At 35.3% G+C, this 20,432-nt stretch overlaps 1 protein-coding gene across 1 annotated transcript in view; it reads right to left on the minus strand.

The window, feature by feature from the left end:
• The window catches only part of LOC115235741 (zwei Ig domain protein zig-8-like), a 106,148-nt gene continuing 85,716 nt past the window's right edge, over window positions 1–20,432 (minus strand). The window contains exons 4-8 of the mRNA XM_029807688.1: window positions 17,585–17,795; window positions 17,121–17,174; window positions 11,540–11,703; window positions 10,258–10,414; window positions 1–806 (exon numbers count right to left, since the gene is read on the minus strand). Coding sequence (XP_029663548.1) covers window positions 670–806; window positions 10,258–10,414; window positions 11,540–11,703; window positions 17,121–17,174; window positions 17,585–17,795 — 723 coding nt within the window. The 3' untranslated portion in view covers window positions 1–669. The remainder of the gene's footprint in view (window positions 807–10,257; window positions 10,415–11,539; window positions 11,704–17,120; window positions 17,175–17,584; window positions 17,796–20,432) is intronic.

Raw genomic sequence — 20,432 nt, forward strand, 5'->3', positions numbered from 1 at the left:
TTTTGTGCAAGAACATTTTGTCTTTATTTCCATCACCATTTATATTAAATTCCCACAAATTACTTGTCATCTTCTTATATACGATCGAGGAGTAGATATACAAAATTTATTATACTTTTATTAGAGCAAAATTAAATTGAGGTTTTAAAGCACGACCACCAAGGAAGACCGATGCGTTTTCTTTTATGTAACACGTATTATTTTACACTATTTCAACTCCTCGATCGCATTAAGCTCTAAGGAGCTATGTTATTTAATTGCTAATCTAATTGACCGATCGTGATATAACTTATCAATTTTACCATAAATTTTTGCAGTTTTTATTTTTACGCGCGCGAGAGTTTGCGATTCTCTCTGATATGATTTATGTAACGTTTTTCGAAATTTTCCGAATTAGATCAAGCTCCATAACTTTATCCGTAATTATGTAGAATACATAAGTAGTTTTTATCGTCAATTTTTGGATTGCATCATCTCTATTTTACGAATTTAATAGCTACTTTCGCGGGGAGCGCACGTATCACGTCTGGCATATCATAACACGATTTATAAATATATTTTTAAGATCTAAAAGTCTATCTTACGTTCTAAATCGGCTTCGTCACATTTTAGGTACATTTTAGCATTGGAAACGGCAAGAAATAAGCGTGAAATACTGTCGAGTGTGTGCTAGAGCAAGAAAGTTTGGCTGTTGCGCGCGAGTATTAGAAGCCACGAAAACGGAAGCAGAAGTCCGGGCCAGTGTCTGACGTTACTTCCCGAAGAGACGTATCCGGCGTCACGTTGCATGGCTTCCGTGCGTTCTCCTGTAACAGAAAAGTAAAAAGGGAGAACCAAGTGTGTCAGCGTTACACTCGTCAGCGATTCTCGTATCGCGCTCGTAATCGTGATATGAATATTTACGACTACGATATCGAATTAACGCGATTTCGCGCGATATCATCTAATGAGTGTCATGCCAACAGGAATGCTTCACACGAACAGACGTTGAAAAATTGCTGTATTAGGTTATTGAATCTGTATATCGCGCGCACGCTGGAAATCTTGATACTTTTTGAGAATAATGACACTATCCACACTCGTAAATCAACGTCACTCCAAGATTACGGGATTATAGGTTTCCCCATGTTACAAGGCATCCATTAATTATCGCGTTGTTTGAGGGATGTCGATACGCATTTTTCCATGTTATTTCTTCATTCTCCGCTATTTAAACTTGACATAGTGAAGATCGATTTAACAATGTTCTGTATTAATTACATGCGCAATATGTTGTTTGCAGATGTAATTGATACAAAATTTTTATAAAGCATTACATTTTAATTAATAAAGATTTTTATATTTTATATTTTACACGTTGATCTCTCGAAATATATATCGAATCGCAAAAAAGACGATATTATACGATTTACTACGTTTTGAAATAAATTGTACAGCATTTGAAATTTGTACATCTAGTTTAAAGCAGTCCGTCTAAATTGCATGTGACAGTTTTACTCGAAAACACTTGCAAATGGCCTGATATCTGACATCTGCATATTATCTCAAAAATATCGACGACGTGTTCACAAACTCTCCGCACATTGTACGATGTAAATGATACATAGCCGATGCTAAAGAACATGCTTTGCACATATGGCGCCTAGCACGTGTAGACGCATTCAGCTATGCTTACACGAGGGCGGTTAGTTTTGCCAAGATTCAATCCGCAATATTTCCAGCAAAAGACGCCAACGGCGATGACCGTACATCCCGGGAAGTTTAAAAGAGCCGTAAATATTTCAATCGAGCTGCCATCGCGAACATAAATTACTCCGTGGCGGTTGGCAAAGCGGCGGGAATAAAGGGAAACGTTTCGCGCTTTGATCTCGCATGAATCCATTTTCAAATTCGTTCTACATTTACGCATCAAAATGTATCTATGTTCGATCGCGTCGACGTTGAAAGTAGTTAAAGTCTTAATGAGACGAGAAAACCTTAATTCCAACCATCGGTAGCCCTTTGAAGCTTAGATTCCAATCGCGCTTTCATCCCGCAGTTCTTTACGACCATTAACACGGGCGAGAACGAGCTGAACTTTACAGAGAAACTGGTAACAGGTACTTTATTTTCTGAAATTACGCTTTTAACGACTTCTTCTCCGATTACGCAGCGTTGATCCTTTAATGGTAAGAATATCTCGCGGTGTACGAACAACCTCACCGTGTTGCTTTCTGATCTTCAAGAGAAGGAAGGTATTCACAATTTTAATATAATTATTATATGATAAGAAATTATTATAAAGCATAAAAATTTTATATAAAAATAATTTTAAAATATTTTGTGTTTAAAGATAGTCTTTAATCAATATTACTACTTATAGGATATAACTTGATTAGAACGAGCAGTAGTAATGCACCGTACGAGGCAGTCATACAAAGTGCAACGAGATCTCTTCTCGATGAATCGCGCGCATTCAGTTGACATAAATTTATCGATACGATCGATCATATCATAAGCATGTAATCATCAATATTCCAACCAATATTTGAGTTTATGCACGTGTATCGACTAATTCCAGATTAATTATTAATTTCGTGATATGCATATACGAAGTAACAAGATATTATGTATTACAAGATGTAAATTCAGTTCTACGATTTCTGAATAAATTGACATTAATGTGAATTTGATTATTGCTGCAAAAAATATAGCTTTTAACTCTCATGCATTACTGCAATATACTGTCTATACACATTGCCAAGTTAGTTTAATGTTTATCTCTCCTTTGAATATCTATCTTTTACTAAATCTACATATACTTTCAGAATTTTATATGCCAACATTTTCTACTAGCAATCTGTTGAAAATTTCATGTCTCGTTTCTCGCGTCGTTATATTAAATTATAGTAGTTTACGCGATAAAGCGATAATTATCAGTAAGCGTGGCGCAGAATTCGATGAGGATCGATAACGATCGGCCGTACTGTATCTCTAGAATCCAGGCGACAATATGCTGCTGAAGCATGCCTGCGTACTGCCGAGTATGCGCCCGATCAGGTATTTGTACGAAAGCAGCGGCGTCATTAACCGTATATGAATTGCGCGTTCAATAGAGGCGTGCTTCCGATCACCATACCGTGAACGTGAACGTCGTGCATTCGTGTTAGTGTAACGGGGAATGCGACACGCATAGTACGGCACGCGGCACGCATACGCGTCGTAACTGCACGCGTCGATTAAAGCGGAAGCAAAATCCTTGCACGTGTGATGAATCTACATTCAGTAGTGCGGTGAGGATCTATCACGAGCAGTTTGCGATCGCGTATACGGCAACATTTGACAGTTGATATCTACTTAGCACCTCCTGCATGGACAGTGCAGAATGCAAATGACGCGCAAACGTGTGTACTTGATTATATTACTATTTCGACTGTTGTGGCATCAGCTTCGACAACATGATTTCAAGTGTATGAGAAAATTTAATCCTTTTTAATACTTTCCTAAAATATTTTTTGTTCTTATACAAAATAACATTATGTTAATTGCAGCATCTCATTATATATAATTTACAAAAAAATTATATTATAAGAATAAAATAATCTTAAAATTATAATTATAATTTATCTTCTTTGAAAATAATATGAGAACAGAAAAATATTTATTAGATACTTCTAATTGTAAACAATTGTTATATGTAGGTAGTTATAAAAATTAAGACTATAATGTTTTTGTCTTCTATAAATCATTAAAATTTAAAGCATGATGCGATTAGAATATTCCGGCTAATTCATGATAAATAATTAGAATTTTTCCATTATTATGTTTTCATTTAAAAATTTGTCTCTTAATTGCCCATTAATGTCCAATTATTCCAACTTTTTTCATTTTTTCAAACATCGCAATCCTTTATTATTCAGCGCCGTTTTTCACGCTCAAAGTATTTATAAATTCTTTTTTAAAAATTGTGTGCCATATATTAAAAAATAACACACACGCTTAATTATAAAAGGATTGATTAGCGGGCTGTGAGAATAAGCTCGGAATTAAAAATTAATTTTCAATCTACGATAACGGTTCAGAATACAGATCGCAAAGTATACGAACATAATTTCTCTTGTAAATCAATAATTTTTTCGAAACGGATTAGAGACGATATAAAAGAAAAAGCGATACGTGAGCCATATACTTGAGCGCAGTAAATTAAAAAAACCACAATATAATAACACATTAAAGGATGCATGTAATTATGCGATTAAGGTGTAACCGTGACCTGTTCAAAACGCGTTAATTTACTTTGGCTTACATACATCGTTTAATAATTATCGACTCGATTTTTTATGGAGTATCAGCATATAATAAGTATGCAAACGTGCATGATAGCCGCGCGAAATTGTAATGATCTACGAGCGTTGAAAGTTTACAAGTAAGTTGCACTTTAGCTCATCTGCCCGCTTTTAACAACTCCTTTAGACACTGTCTCGGAAACTGCCCGTTGGCTTTGCAGAATTATGCTTGAAGCGAGGTAAAAGAGTACAAAGTTATTTAAAAATGAAAATCTTTAGTTCATGGATACGCGATTTGCCGCTTTGCATTCTGCCTGCGTATATTCGAAAAATAATTACTTTTTGTGCAGTTAATGATAAATTTTAGATAGATAATTAATGCAAAATATTTTAAGGTTTCTTTGCATAATAAACGAGACAGATAAAAGATTAAAAGACTAGTTTAAATTCATTTATTGAGCCACTATATATAATCCATACTGTACCTGGATTAATGCGAGCGCTTTAACTGGCTCAGAAGATATTTCATTTATTAAAGGACGTTCATTATTATATCAAATGGAATAAATGGATTTCTTGAAGTTTAAAAATTCTCATTGTGAGAGCATGCATATGAAAAAATTAGGATAATGGGACTCGGGACACATGGATTTCACTTTGTTCGAGTATTTTGAATATGAAATTTAATAATATCGTACGTTAAGAGGACACAAGACACCGCTACAGAAACGGAGAGCGAGATAAGGAGCGAGAGGAGAGATGTAGAAGAGCGGAGAGTTTGGAGCCGGTATAAACGACAGTCTAGGGAGCCGTTAGGTATTAAACTCGCTGCAAACTTCCGCAGTCCGTCGTGCTCGATATATATTTAAAATATCCTGGAAGTATCCATGAATCGTCTAGACTGAGCCGGCGACGTACCGAGGCACCAGGGATTCGTAGGATGTCGGAAAGTGATATCATAACTCGCTACAAAGGAACGTCCCGATTTACGAAGTTACTTAAAGCCTGTTTACCTCCTTCCTTCTTAATTTCTTAAACGATTTTAATCCATTTCCTCAATGTTACGACGATATCTGCAATGTAAATATTATTTCCTCTTGTCGTAAATGTATTTTCTTCCTTCGCGTTTAATGTATTTTTTATACGTGGAGAAAATACGTAACGTGTTTCAATGAATCGTGGTAAAAATTTGCAAGCATCAAGAACCGTATTAAATACATTTTACGAGCATCTATCTTAAGGTATCATCGAAAATCCGCAGCGAGTTGCAAGATGGTGAGAGGATCGAGCTCGAAGACAAGCGAAAAAAGAGAAACAAGAGGAAGGAAGTACCGCGCTTGAATCGAGATAGCGAAATTAAAAGAGGTCAAGAGAGAGAAAAACTTTCGACGAAATCCTCGGTGTTCTCCGCCTGCCGTTCTGGACCAAGCCGTATAGCAAACGAACAGATCCCGACAAGATCTCGCCGCTGCTCTGGGCGCACAAGCAGCGCGAAAACTCGCCGGTGTGCAATTAGGAAAATTGAATTCCGGCATAATTAACTTTCTTAATTAATAGAATCGCAAAATTGTATCCTTAATCCGGCCGCAACCATAAGTGCCGTTGGCAGATGCTATGCTCGAGCGGTAAGTGAAGGGAAGAGAAAAGAAAAGGACATTGGAAATAGTCAACGTGGCTCGGGACTTGTAGAAAGATGTGCGACGAGGATGGGATAAAGGATGCAGGTGGAACGAAGACGGTAGGATACAGGACTGCCGCAGGAGATGGTAACGTCGACTACGACGCCGGAATGGGGGAGTCGCTGTAAGTTTTGATATATGCGCGACATTATTTACGATCGCATAAGAATTAGCTCAGACGGCCGCCAAAGCCCACCCCCGACGGCAAGAGCCGTCGCAAAAACCAGGCATCAGACGCGGACTGGCACTGCACTCGAGACGTTTTTGCACTCGGTGCATTGGCTTCCTCAAAAGTCGTTAAATCCCGCGCCGCTTTCGACAAATCGCGCGCAAATGGCGCTTCTTGCCGCGCGAATGTTCGTGGCTAGAAATGTTGGTGGATACTTGAGGATATGATGCATGCGAGGACGAAGGGCTGTGTTGTATAAATGCCTCTTGTGATTTAGTAAGAGATTGGAATCTGATGTACTACAATTACATCGAAAGGAAAGTAATATTTGATAAGAGAAATAGAATTTAGCATTCTAGATAATAAATGACTATTCTCTGTATTAATTAAAACATCGACATAGATTGGCATTGAATTATTAATGAAAGTTGATTAATATAATGTGTGAATACAAATCTTTTATCGAAGCTTTTTTAAATAAGAAAATCTGTAAATAAGAAAAGTACAAGCTGTCTTAATCTTATAATTTTATCTAACTTAATCTTTTCCTCTTTTTCTCTTTCTCTCAATCAATCCGATTAAAAAAACAAAACTTAACTCTAAAATTTATTTGTTATATAATAAAATGAAATTAATCGCGAATTTCGCAGAAAAGTCATTTTACTGTAATGCAATATCTTATAGTAATCAACTATCATTAATTATCCACTGCCGATTCATGGCGGCATTTTTATCAGTACAGATTGTTTATTACTTCGAGGAATCGATATAAATTCATATCGATTGCACGAGCCGAAAGCTCGTGCGAAAACATTTCAATGTACTTCATTTTAACCTGCCTATACGAATCCCACGAGGCATTTTCATATTTCCGAACGCATTCGCCAAATTGTTAATCGAATCAACAACGCCCGTCCCAATAAAAATTCAATAAAATACTTTGCTCGTCGTGGTTTCACCATACGAACTTTAATGATCGACGATAGTTTTTAATGAGCTTAATTCAACTCTCTAATCTCGATAATGACAATGGTTATCAGTTTAATTCCGATTATCGGTATAAATGCCAATAATTAATCGTCAGTTGATCAATTATTGGCTATTCTTGCGGCAATCTCGAGGCCACAGAAAAAAAAGTTTCTTTTCCTCCGCCATCGGTTTTTCGATAAGATTAAATATAAAGTTTTGATATAATATCTCACTCCCAGACACTGTTATACAGAAAAGTCTGCGCTCTGCTTTTAAAACAATTTTAAAATTCAAACGAGATCTGAAGAAATTATTGTAGAAACTAGGATACACTAGGATTCGATTGTATTTTTTTATTTTATTATAAGTCAGTTATTTTAATCTTAATTAATAAGAAAATTTTGTATTTTTAATACCATTTCCGGTACATGATATTCGCGCGTCATCCAGCAGAAATATTTTCATGCAAGCGCGCTCATAAAAATGCCCGCTGTCTCGTTTAATACCATTGCAATGGCACTTTCTTCGGACTCAGCTCGTTCGTACCGATAAAAACTGCGCGAATTCGCAATCTGCAAAACTAGAAAACGAGTGGCTGGACTTCTGATTTATCGTCGGGCTCTCGCGCGGTCGCGTATCGTGCCTGCGGTTGATGTATCGTACGCGTACGTATATACAGTGAGTGAAGTGCTGTTGCAAAGTGACTCACAATCAGACGAAAATTCAGTTTTGCGATACATGCGAGTGAATTAAACGCGGTTCCTTCTATGCGTCGTGTGATATTTTTCCGTGCCTCTTCAGGATGAATTCACAGCACGGTTCAATAAAAATTCACGCATTTACTATAAGTTATGTATTATTACAATTATCCTTACATATTACGCATTTTTCTAATGGATATAATCAAGTTGTAAGATAATAAGTTTTTAATTACTTATTTCTTTTTTTTTCTTACGTGATTTACATACATTAAGTACTGGCGTATAACGAATAAATATATAATTTATATGTGTGTTGCTCAATCCTGCGCTCAACGTATTAATTTTATATTCTCTCGGAGATTTACTCCGACATGCATGAGAATCCTACACGGAGTTATAATGATACAGTATTTACACTGTGTTTACGATCGTATAAATAATAATAAGAAATTTCATAAGTTATGTCAAGTATGATATTACGGTTTCACTGTTTACATTCATAATTTTATGTTATTTTGCTATATTAAAATGTAATAAACCTTTATTGAAGTCAAATTATTAAGAGTCTTTATTATAAAGTAATCTTCTCTCTTTCTTCTTTCATATTCTCATTCTTTTAAAAAATATATAACGTCATTATTTATAAAAATTAATTCTCATTTTTATATAAATTATCTTCTAATTATGTGTGTCACGTTAAATTTTATAAGTATTAATTTTTAGGAAATGATAGGAGAATATATGCAAAGCAAAAAAGTCTGAAAATAAATGACGGTTATTGTTTCATATTTCGCAGCATCTCTCACAACTCACAAAGTCTGGCCCGATTCTCCGTTATCGTCGATTCGCGCGATATTCATTTTCACATATTTCGCAATATTTTTATGTCGATATACACCCGTAAAAATCGGACGGCGCACTTCGCTTTAGCTACGCGCGGGCGACGTAGTTTTCTTCGCTTGCACGACATAAACCGCGTAAATCCGCAATCTACGAGGCCGCGAGTCGCCTAAGTTCTGATTTATAGCCGCGCGGGGCACGTTTCGCGTGCGGATAGACACACGGGAGGAACAGATAGCGCATGGGCGTACGTACGCGTTTTCGCTCGGGAAAAATGCGACACCACGCGCCACCGGGCGCTTCGTCGCAATAACCTCCGAAGGGAAATTCACGATAATAGAGACTACCCATGTAAATTTCGCATGCAAGTGTCCCTGCGATCCTGCCGCGTCTGCTTCCCGGTTACGTTCCTTCGTCGGTTTTTATCCTTTTCCATGCCATTCGTTCCATTTCAGCCAGCAGATTCTTATATACCTTTCGGGGTTTCTGCTGATGTCTTCATAATTTACATACTTTCCCTTTATTACGATATTTTTCTCTTTAATCTGTAGTTTTAGATGAACATTATTTGCGAAGATAAATTAAAAATTTTCGAGACGGGAACAATAAAAGAATTAATATCTAAATCTATATTTAGCTTTACAAAATTTGTTGGAAATGCGCGATGTAAAAACGAGAGAAATTGAGCAAACAATCTTTTCGTTTTTTTTTCTCTCTTGGCTTAATCGATTGTGCTTAAAACTATTTACTTTCATTTTCCTTCTTCTAGTTTCATATTTACTCTTTCAATTTCACACAGAGAAGAAAAAGAAGAAAAAACAAATTAGTACGTGTAACGAGAAACTTGAGCGGGGAAAGGAAAACGCGAAGAATCTCCGCTTATACCACACCACTTCCTTCCGCAAGTTTCTTCCTTTCTCTCAAACTCTACTCCTCCCTCTTCGTCACCGTCCTTTTACCTGTGAACCGCAATTTCTCTCCTTCCGCGATTCCTCATTCCTCGTTCCTCGGACATTCCCGCTTCTCCTCTCGCGCAGGAGTACACACACTCTCGAGCGAGCGGTCTTCCGTCTTTTCCATCCCCCTTCGGCCCCTTCCGTTCCTTTTCATCTCCGTCGTGGCGACCGAGGGGCTGAGCTAGACAAATAGCTCCGGCGTGAAATACCGCCGCCTCTTTAAAACTTTAAAGTGTTTCGAGTAATCCTAAGGCACGACTTTACATCATGGTTGTACCCCACCGAGGATACACGCAAGCGTAGAAGGAAATGGAATATCGGTGCGCCCGCGGTGGGCTTCCGGCTACGCTTGTGGCACATCCGGCGACAGCGAGATTTCCCGGAAGATTGCGAGGCGCGCGTAAGTATACTGTTATTACATCATTATATCCCGCAAAATATATATATTATATATATACTTTCCGTTATTTTATATATTCTTTAGTTCTTTAACTTTCATTATCTTCTTTTTAATTGTTTTAAATTAATATTTTTATAGAGAACCGCGCATATAATTGATGACTGTGTATAGAAAAAGAAAGAAAAAGAAATGATACTAATAATTATAATCAGATTATTTATGTGATTTATTTTCTCATCAGAATATGGTCATGTGAGTGGAAAAAGATAATGACTAACCTTCCTCAACGACTAAGGTGACAGTAGCTGATCGACCCTCCGTCGGCCTGCATGAATAGTTTCCGACGTCATCTTGCGTCACAGCTGCCAAAGTCAACACAGATACTGTACGTGCCGCTCCCCTTTCGGTCTCCACATTTATTCCTCCGCGCGCTGCCTGGATGAAAAATATACAAGTGAACTCGATGATGAGGTAAGTAATGGGAAATTTTTAGAATACTTGAATAATAATAATATAAATATAGTATAAATAGTATAAAAACAAAACTCATATTTCTCATTTTCCAAAACTTATGGCAAGATTCAAATTATTCATACATGCAGTTTTTGATAAATTGCCAAAACTTTTTTATTTTAAGATTACATAAATAGAAAGAATTATTTTTCTAAATATATTAGAGTTTTATCATATAATTTCATGTATTTAAGAAAAAATTGGAATATGCGATTATATTTTGCTTTTATTTCTCACATCATGTTTCATATGCTGAGATCTCTTTTTAATTCAAACCCGTGTTTTTTATATGCATATATATCAATAAATGTAAAAGCGCTCGTTATCATTAAATCAATAGAACAAATACAAATTTATTCAGATTGCATATATAAATTAATAAATAAAAATAAAATAATTAATATAATATAAAAACTCTCTCTCTCTTTTTCTGGAATGCATCAAGTTACGAGTCACGCATTCGAGGGAATAATGTAATTTAGTACGCGTCCAAGATAAAATTGCAATTTCAAATTTATCGACGTTCTTGGAAATCTCTTCATCACGGTGTACTTTAAATATATAAGTAAATTAGCAGCCCTAAAACTTATCGCAAACGTGTTCCAGAAACTTATCAAAAATTCACAAATATGTGTCAGTATATATTATAATTTTTTACGTATAAATTACGTTTGTGAAAATTTTCTTAATAACAAGCAATAAATAACGAGAAGAAAGATATGAGCTAGAGAAAATCAATCTCAGCTCGATGTTTCCAAAGTTGCCGCGTCAAGCGCGTATCAAGATAATCGCGACAAAACCGCGTCGACTGTCAAATCGATCAACCTTTTCAACCATCACGTATCGCGCCGAAAGAAACAGCCGACGCAGGCTACTACGCAAACAAAAATGTGGAGGACACGACGATGGTGGCCATACGACCCACATCCCTTCGCTTCGGCCGTTGATGATATACGATCTCTCCTTTTTTACCCCCCTTCCGATTCCCGGTCGTCAAACAGAAATTTCATTAGTACGGCCCCGCGTATCCAGCTGAGACTGCATTACCTGGAATGTTAGGAGTTTGTTATCCCGAAGCCATTGTACACCCCTGATGGGACGGGTCTGATACGGCGACAATATGACGCACCTCAGGGTGATCGTCGAGCCCGACGGCACCCTTTGCTCCTGGGGTCCCATTATGTCCGCTACCGGAGCTGTACTCTCATAACCTGGAAGTCATGTTCGAACAAATATCATGCGGTGGCTGTGAGAAGCGATTGAATGACCGCCTCGTGACGAGATTACTCGCATATCCGATGGTTGAGGGTAACCATAATGCGCTGCAGCGTGCCAGCAAATTTCGTAATCGAATCCAAAGATTCCCGGTAGAATCTTGGTTTAAAAGAGAAATGCAATTAGAGTTCCTTAACCGACACTCTGCTTTAAAAACAGCTTGGCTACATTTTATGAGAACCAAGTATATGCGCACATATTTATGTGCTCAATTTTCGTGTAAAAATTCTACGGGATTTGTATGAAACATAACATATTTTTAAACTATTTACTTCATAAATATATTAAATCATAATATTTCCGCATAAAAAATTATATTTAATTGTGTGGTAGATAGCTAATTCTATTATCTATTAAAAATAATTAATTGTAGCTTATATTGATCGTAAAAAATTATTAAAATATTAATATATTTAAAAAGAAATAATTCCAAATTCATAAAAAAATTGTTATCTAAAATAGATGAGCCACAATACATATTCTATACATTTACTTTAATTAAATATGACAAGCAGTGGAAACATTCGACGCATGAATTTAATCAAGGTTCTATTATTTATGTTTGCTGTGTCTCAAAAAATTAATATAAATACGGAAACAAAAGAGAATATTTTATGGTACTTATCACTTGCACATTACTATAATTCAAAAAAATCTCAATGAGACTCGTTCGATGTCAAAACGGCGAACAAACGGCGGCATATGTAAAAGAAATTTTTAATTGACAGCAATTTTTTAATTGACAGCGTTATAGTGAGCGTGATATATCGCGAATACCCTCTAATTGATGCAATCCGTCCTCGATTTTAATATCTCAACAAGCGGGATTAACGCATTCTACGTCTATCTCTCTCCTTCCTTCTGGCGAAAAGAAACACCCAACGATGCGAGGATGAGCGCTTTACCGCGTTCCATCAAGAACACTTGACAAATGTTATGCGATGATTTTAATTAAAGCCAGGGTTATATCCACTTTTGTTGCGTCTGTGTTCCGCCAACGCGGCACAAAGTAGAGTACGCTGAAATAGCAAGAAATATATATAATAACACGCTCACACACGCAAAGATGTACTGTCAAGCTTGTACATTTTAATTTAGAAAGCAGGGACAAGTACTCATTTAATGCGCGCGAGCTACCACGCATCACTATGTGCATCGGCTTTTATAAAGTCTACCGTAAATTACTTCGCCCCTTAAAAACTCTTCGGTTCTCCACATATATGATAAATTACGAAACAGCTTTCAGTTACAAACTTTGATCGCATGACGAAACAAAGTCTCATTTTCCTTTCATAGCGCATCGTATCTACGCACGGTTAACCGCTCGTTTTTATGTAGAAATATATTTCCTTCTTTTTTAAAAAATAATGTATATAAAAGTCAAGTATTTATATCGTCGTAAGGTGATAATAAAGTAAATGAATAACTGATATGTCAAAAGTTATATGACGTGGACTAATTATAATGAAATAATTTCACATGCATGAAAGTAACGTACAATGATACTAATATATTTTTCGTGGCTAATCTCGACGCTAATGTAAGTTATCTCTGAATAAATTAATAATTCATCATTAACTTCGCAAAGAAGAAAAAAAATTGTCAAAAGTGAGGTTCTCTGTGTGCCTCGTATAAAAATATTGAGGCACGTATACATTATTCAACACGAGGAATGCGGTCGAGACTCATTTAGTGGGACGTTCCTATCCCTTAGAACTCTGAACTCTCGACGTGGCCAACGAAGAAAAGGATACGAAGAATCCACGGCGGGACCGCGAGATTAAGGATAATCCTATTAGACTTAAATGAATCCGGCGACGACTGCGTTCCCTCTAGCGAAATATTATGTTATGCTGTTATTACTATAAACTCGCTCGCCGACGATTCTTTCCTGAATGCGGTCCCGCTTGTCTTTTTCTTGCCGGAAACTTTATGGATAAATTCTCTCGTGATCCGCCAACACGCTCTCTCTCTCTCTCTCTCTCTCTCTCTCTCTCTCTCTCTCAGTAGCAATCCTTAAGTGTGGATTTGACACGTCGGTATCAGATATGTGTATAATTTCGTACTTGTAGATTATTCAATTACGTTTTTTTTTTTCTAATAATCTATTCACATAAAATTAAATATTATAACAAAATTCTATAATATTATAATTATAATAGAATAATTGCTAATTACAAGCTGACAAATTACATTTTATTATCGTAATGATATATGGCGTTATTGGTGCAATAATGTATGTATGATTGCGCGGAGAAAAAATTTACTGTGCCATTATGTCATATTATTATTCGCGTACACGCAGAGCGTTGTATTTTACTTTGCTTTGTGTTTCCCTTTTATTTATCTGTCGCGAAACTTCGACAATATAGTTGGCAGCGATCTGTGACCATCTTTAAGTCTTGCATATATCGCGAACAAAAGCGAGAAGAAACTTGGCGCGAGTATATTTATTAGTCGGGTGAAACTGCGTGGAGTGTTCTGAGCGGAAACACGTCATAATACGACGAAAGAAATATTCTCGGTCGCAACTTTGCCATTAAGTCGATGTATAACCATATTTCAGAGTATAATATTTGAAGAAATATAATAATTAAATTCACTGTATGTTCAGATTTCTGTGCATAAAAATAAAAAATAATGAAAGAATTGAAATGAAATCGATAAACGTATTGTCAAAAAATGTATATCGTGTTTCCAACATTTGCAAACTTTCGCCGACGTTTTTAATTTTCGGCGATGATATCAAAAACATGCCCTTTTCAACGAGAGAACGCGGCTTCTCGTAATCTATCGTTTTGGCGTGAACGAAAAAGCGTAAATTCAAGAACGTCGAAGACGTCAGGAGAGAGAGGACGATATGTCTGAAATAAAACGACGTTACTTAAAAAGGATTATGAAGCGACTGAAGAAAGTTCGCAAGAAGAATCGACGACGACGGATCACGAGCGTCAAAGCCAGAACGTTGTCGTACTTATCCTTAAGTGATTGATGTCGTTCGGTTCTGCGGGAAAAATAAAAAGCAGCTTCTAATGATTTTTTAAAGGATGTTCGATGTACGATGAGAGCATGTCGAAGTTTATTAATATATTTATAAAAAATGTGACACGTCATTAATGTCGACTTTCGAGTTATTATATTTCTTGCATACGATATTTCGACGAGAGTTTAAATAATCTTTCTTTATTATTATAAAATACTTATATGTATATCTTTTAGTCTGTTATTACTTACATTTATATTTCATGCGAAAATATATGTATATAACAAGATTGTGAATAAGCGACAGTAGAAATAATTTTTCTTTCATCATACATCGAACTATTGCTATTAAATCACTGAACATTGACGATATGAGAATTAGATTTAAAACGGTCCAAATATTTCGTCGCTTATACATATATAATATGAGCATATATATATATGATAATAAATTTTCATATAATACACCCACTACAGAGTTTCATAGAGTATTACAGGGAATAACAGAAATAATGCTGGTTCCTGGCCAAAAGTTTGCCAGCGACCATTTAAAGCAGTAAAAAGGTATCGCGCAAGTTTTAAACATACGTTGTAACACCACTCGTGAAAGTTCAATTTAATCTCTCGTTTATAGTATTGACTATTCTATACAGAGTTTTATTATACCATTCTATGGGTTTTATTATATATTTCCAATATAGTTGTGCCTAAGCACGTAGCTTTAAGCAATTTCCAATACGATCAATTTCACAGATATGCTTCTGAGTTCCCATAAACCTAAATAGTGTAATATTTAAAAAATGTAAAATATAAAAAATTCGGCCACTACAAATATCGTAACAACGTATACACTGATAAAAATAAAATACATATATATCGTAATTTAATAAAAATAAAGCAAAAGTAAATAATGGAATAAACATTTCAGAATTAAATTATATATATATAGCAAAATAAATAATATAAGAAAAGAATCTGTACATTCAAAGTTCATTATAATTTATTTTTATAAAATATCCGACGAATGTATGTGATTTAATAACCAATAATTATAATTTCCTTAGAAATTTCCAGTGTTTAGCCGTATTAATCATGTTACCTAAATCGCGTCGGTGAAATACTAAAAACAAAATTAATGGTGACAGTGATACCTTACATTTGTAACGATTGTATTACAAGAAAGCGCGTTTTCTTCGCTCGATAATTATCAGTAAGCTTAGCGCTGTACCTCGCGGCTGATTAATCGCGCTTTTTCCAACTGATGCAATCTTAACGACGATTCAACCAGTGTGCTTTTGGTTCCGCTACTTTCCAAGTGGTAAAACAAAGCGGAAATTGCCAGTCGCTTGCGCGATGAAAGTTATGTTTTCAAATCCCTTGGTAACTGGGTCAATCTGTGCCCCACAGGGCATTTTATAGATTTATACCAGTGAAAATTTTTATTACAAGATAATGTTCATCACGCACATTTGCTCGTATGTACCGATGAAATATAGATGAATTTAAAAAAAAAAAAGAAAAGAAAAAAATAATACTTCTTAACCGGCCGCGTTATCGCGATCCGCGCGTAACTTTCAACAAAGTTTTGATTGCATAATTGTACGCTCGTCCGACTTTCCGTGCCGATCAAGAAATTCATAAAATAATTTGCATGATATAATTTCCGACTATACGATACAGGCGTTCCATTTTATATATAGCGCGCACACCCGATTCGGCTAATGCTGATTATGCGGAGAAATTAATTATGCAAGTCTGCGCAAAATATTATCGCTGATATCACAGACGGTAAAATAAGTCCGGCATCAGTAAAATTAGAGCTACAACAAAATGCAAATATGCGTATTTAAATTTCAACAATTAATTTCAATTGTTAAATATATACATATAATATGAAATTTAATAATAATATAAATATTTTAAAATAAAATTTACGCAATACTGAAAATGTATTAAATAATTAAAATAAAAAATTTACTTTAAGAATAAAAAAATAATATTGCTACAAATAAATAGCATTTACAGTTTTTAATTTACATTGTTAGTTATAATCAAGTAGTATATGTCCGTAAAAGTCAAATAAACTTAAATTTCTCTTTGAGTTAAACAGATTATATTTATATTGATCCATTTGCGCATGGGGATTATACGAAGTTTCTATAGTTGATAGGAGTTAATTTATTCATTTAAAATTTATTGTTATTATACCGACAGCCTGTTTAGCGTTAATGGGAACACGCTTTTCAGTCGTGTCTTTAAATATGCAACTGATTCGATCAACATAGAGACTGGAACCAAAGAAACATCACGCTTTTGCGTGTCATAAACGCACAGGCTAGAAATATGCATCACGTTCATGGTATATACTTACTTATACGTGTCTGCTGAGAATGTGGTTCGTCATACCCTTCCGGTTTGTCCGGATCTAGAAATACAAACACTTTTATGACAAAATACAGTTGTATCGTCAAGAAGCGAGAAAGACGAAATGCAATGATTCACAATCATAAATCTTTATGTCAAGTTCATATTTTTATCATATATCTTTTTACCTAAATTTTTTCGCATTATTCTATACAACTTACTGTACGGCAGATAAATCATATGTTATTATTTGAAGATTAATCTAAGGAATATATGACAAATATATTTTTAATACATTCCAATTTTATGTGCTTGCACATTATTTTATAAAGATATTCAATTACTTTCGTAAAAGTTTTAATAAAAGAACCATCGCTATTTCTATAAAAACAAAAATGTCAAATTGCTATCGTAAATTGTCGTACGAGGAGCAAACGTAAAGCACGAAATGTGAAGTGGAACGACAATCACCTCGTACAGAGAGCTGCACTGCATACATGATCTTAGGTTCCGTATTGACCTGGCACTCGTACTTGCCAGAATCCGTCTTTCTGGCGTTATCCAGCCTGAGAGTCCAGGCATCACTGCCTGGCGTATGCTGGGCTCCGAATCGCGCATCCGAGCTGAACGAGAAATTTCCCGAAGTGAGAATATGGAGGTCCCTGCTTCTCATCCAGGAAACCTAAAATCAGAAATGCAATTTACTGGAATAGGAAAACATTCAACAATCTTGAAAATTTTGACTCAAAAAATTTCTTTTAGACTTTTACCTTATTTGTTAGATAGCTATATGCACTAAATAAATGTATGAGATAAAAACAAATGTTTCTTTGAAATCAAGTTTGGAATTATATAATAATGTTTAAAATCAAAATTTATAGTTAAAGTGTGTGATATAAATCTTGTGCAAATTTTGAGAGTAAATCAATGTAATTACGTTTAATTAAACACAACTAATTTTATGGCTATACCAAATCATATTCTTCTGTCATTTATTAACTATAACTTGTTAATAGAGGTTAAATATAAATAATCTACATAATATACACAAATTCTTAGTTTAAGTAAAAAAATAAAATACAAAAACAATCTTTTTAAACGCTTTAATCGCGAAAAAATTAAATATAAGTTTTAACATTTCCCGACCTTACCACGTGATATTCTTTACCTAAGTGCGAAAACATCTCGAGTAAATAAGAATTCGGGGTGAATGTGGTAGTTCGGAACTATACGGATCCTTCGCTGTAAGGATACAAACTAGGGGTAGTGGTTGGACGCACACTCGATAATAGCGGCACTCGGGAAACGTAAAGTTGCCAGACACCGTTGATGACGCGCATTTGTCAGAGTGGCGTCATTTAACCGATACGTGAGACCGCAAACGCCCGTCGTATCGATGCGACGACCGTTCTCCTTAAAATCCGAGAAGGCTCGCGCGCAGAACGTGCACTTGCTTCGCGTAAATCAACATCCCCTTCATCGCTATAACTTATTTCCCTCGTTCAGCGCACGACGATCGAACACGTAATACGTCGTAATACATAATAATACATTACGACGCGATGATAATAAAGTTAATGGAGCGGAAACGGGAGAACATGTGGCGCGTAGGATAGTAACACAACGATGGGCGTAATGGCGCTAATGGATGCTCGATTACTCGAGCGGCACGCAATTATTATTAATTATCATCGATACTGTGTCAGTGATAGCGTATTACCTATAATCAGTATTCTCTTCCCCTCATTTAGAAACATTTCTCCATCTCGATTATAATATAAATTAACGATAAATGAGATCTGTATTTTTACGAAATAGCCAAATGCTGTTAATTGCAAGGAAATAACTTCTAATTGTCTGAGAATTTTATTATACCATATTAAATGCTGCGCTCGCATCACCTAAAAAATTTTAAATCCCTTCTCCAATTATGTTCTACTTTAGATATTAAATTAAATATTTTAGTAGATAAAACACAAGTATTAAATGTCATTGATTATTTTAGCCTTAATTTAAGTTATTACACTCTATGAAATAATTAAGTAAATTTAACAATCTGTTTTATATATAGAAAGTTATGTATTATATATTATATATTAAATATATAACATTTATAAGAGCATTAACTATTTACAAATAAATATTTAATTTGTTTGCATAAACAATTATTTTAAAATATTCTTTAAACATTTGCACATCACATAATATAACTGACATTTTTGACAGAGATTTCCTGAAGTTTATAATTTATGAATATTATAATACAGCAATTTTTTCCTCCTTTGTTTTAATAGAACTTTTAAACAAAACACGACGAGAGTTAGAAAATTCAAAGAACATATCCGTTTTAAACCAGCCAAGTACTATGTAATTCTCTCTGATTACTCATTCTCTTTGTCGTATTTTGCTCTGCGTTGTATTAATGCCAAAGTCTCGCGCAACCTACTTTGGAAACATTACTAACACTGATAAATTTTAGAAAAGTTCAGCCATCTCGTTTCACCAATTAATACTCGTATATCGCTCAATATCGATGTGTATATAGCATTAACAAATAATTAAAATAATTAGAAACTATAATCATCAGTATCACGCTATACACAAGCTGATTGATCATTTTTATTTATTAATCAATTCTCAATAAGTGATATATATGACAATTCATAAAAGAACGATATAATCAAAGTTTTTATATTCTATTAGAAAATCTTGTCGGATTTCTAATTATTTTCTACAATTTTATAATTATTTTCTGTATTTATTTCAGTAAAACTGACTGTATATTATCCTTTTCTTGGGTGAATTTCTGTCGGTTGAGTCATTCCTGTTTGTTGGGCGCCTTTAATGTTCGTGAAATCACTCTAATAAAACATTCAGTCTCAACGGATGTTTGATGAAACAAGGCGAAATTTTTGCAAGAGCAGCGTCGCCAGCAAAATCCGATGAATATGGTTACCGGACATTGTGCCGTGGCTTATCCGATCCTCATATTTTTCAGCACTCGGCCGGCCAAACGGTCGGATATTAGATATCCGGTTATCGGCTGGTAGTCATTTCCGGTCTATACCCAGTTACCATTTTCCCATTGGCTATGTCATGAGACGTTTCACCGTGTATTAGCTTCGTCGATGAACGCCTGGGAATACATGATACTCTTGATGATTTGTTGCCATGACGGCGTATCGAAAAATTTATCGATTCGCGGCCGCAAAAACGTGAGATATCCGCCGCCATGGCGGCTTAGAATGGGTTTTAATAATGCCATAAGTAGTGACGGGCATTCCAAGCGTTGCGCCAATTTAATCTTATTGCTCCGAAA

The sequence above is a fragment of the Formica exsecta genome, unplaced genomic scaffold (genome assembly GCF_003651465.1).
Source record: "Formica exsecta isolate Colony F162 unplaced genomic scaffold, ASM365146v1 scaffold233, whole genome shotgun sequence".
In the NCBI taxonomy this organism is placed as follows: domain Eukaryota; kingdom Metazoa; phylum Arthropoda; class Insecta; order Hymenoptera; family Formicidae; genus Formica; species Formica exsecta.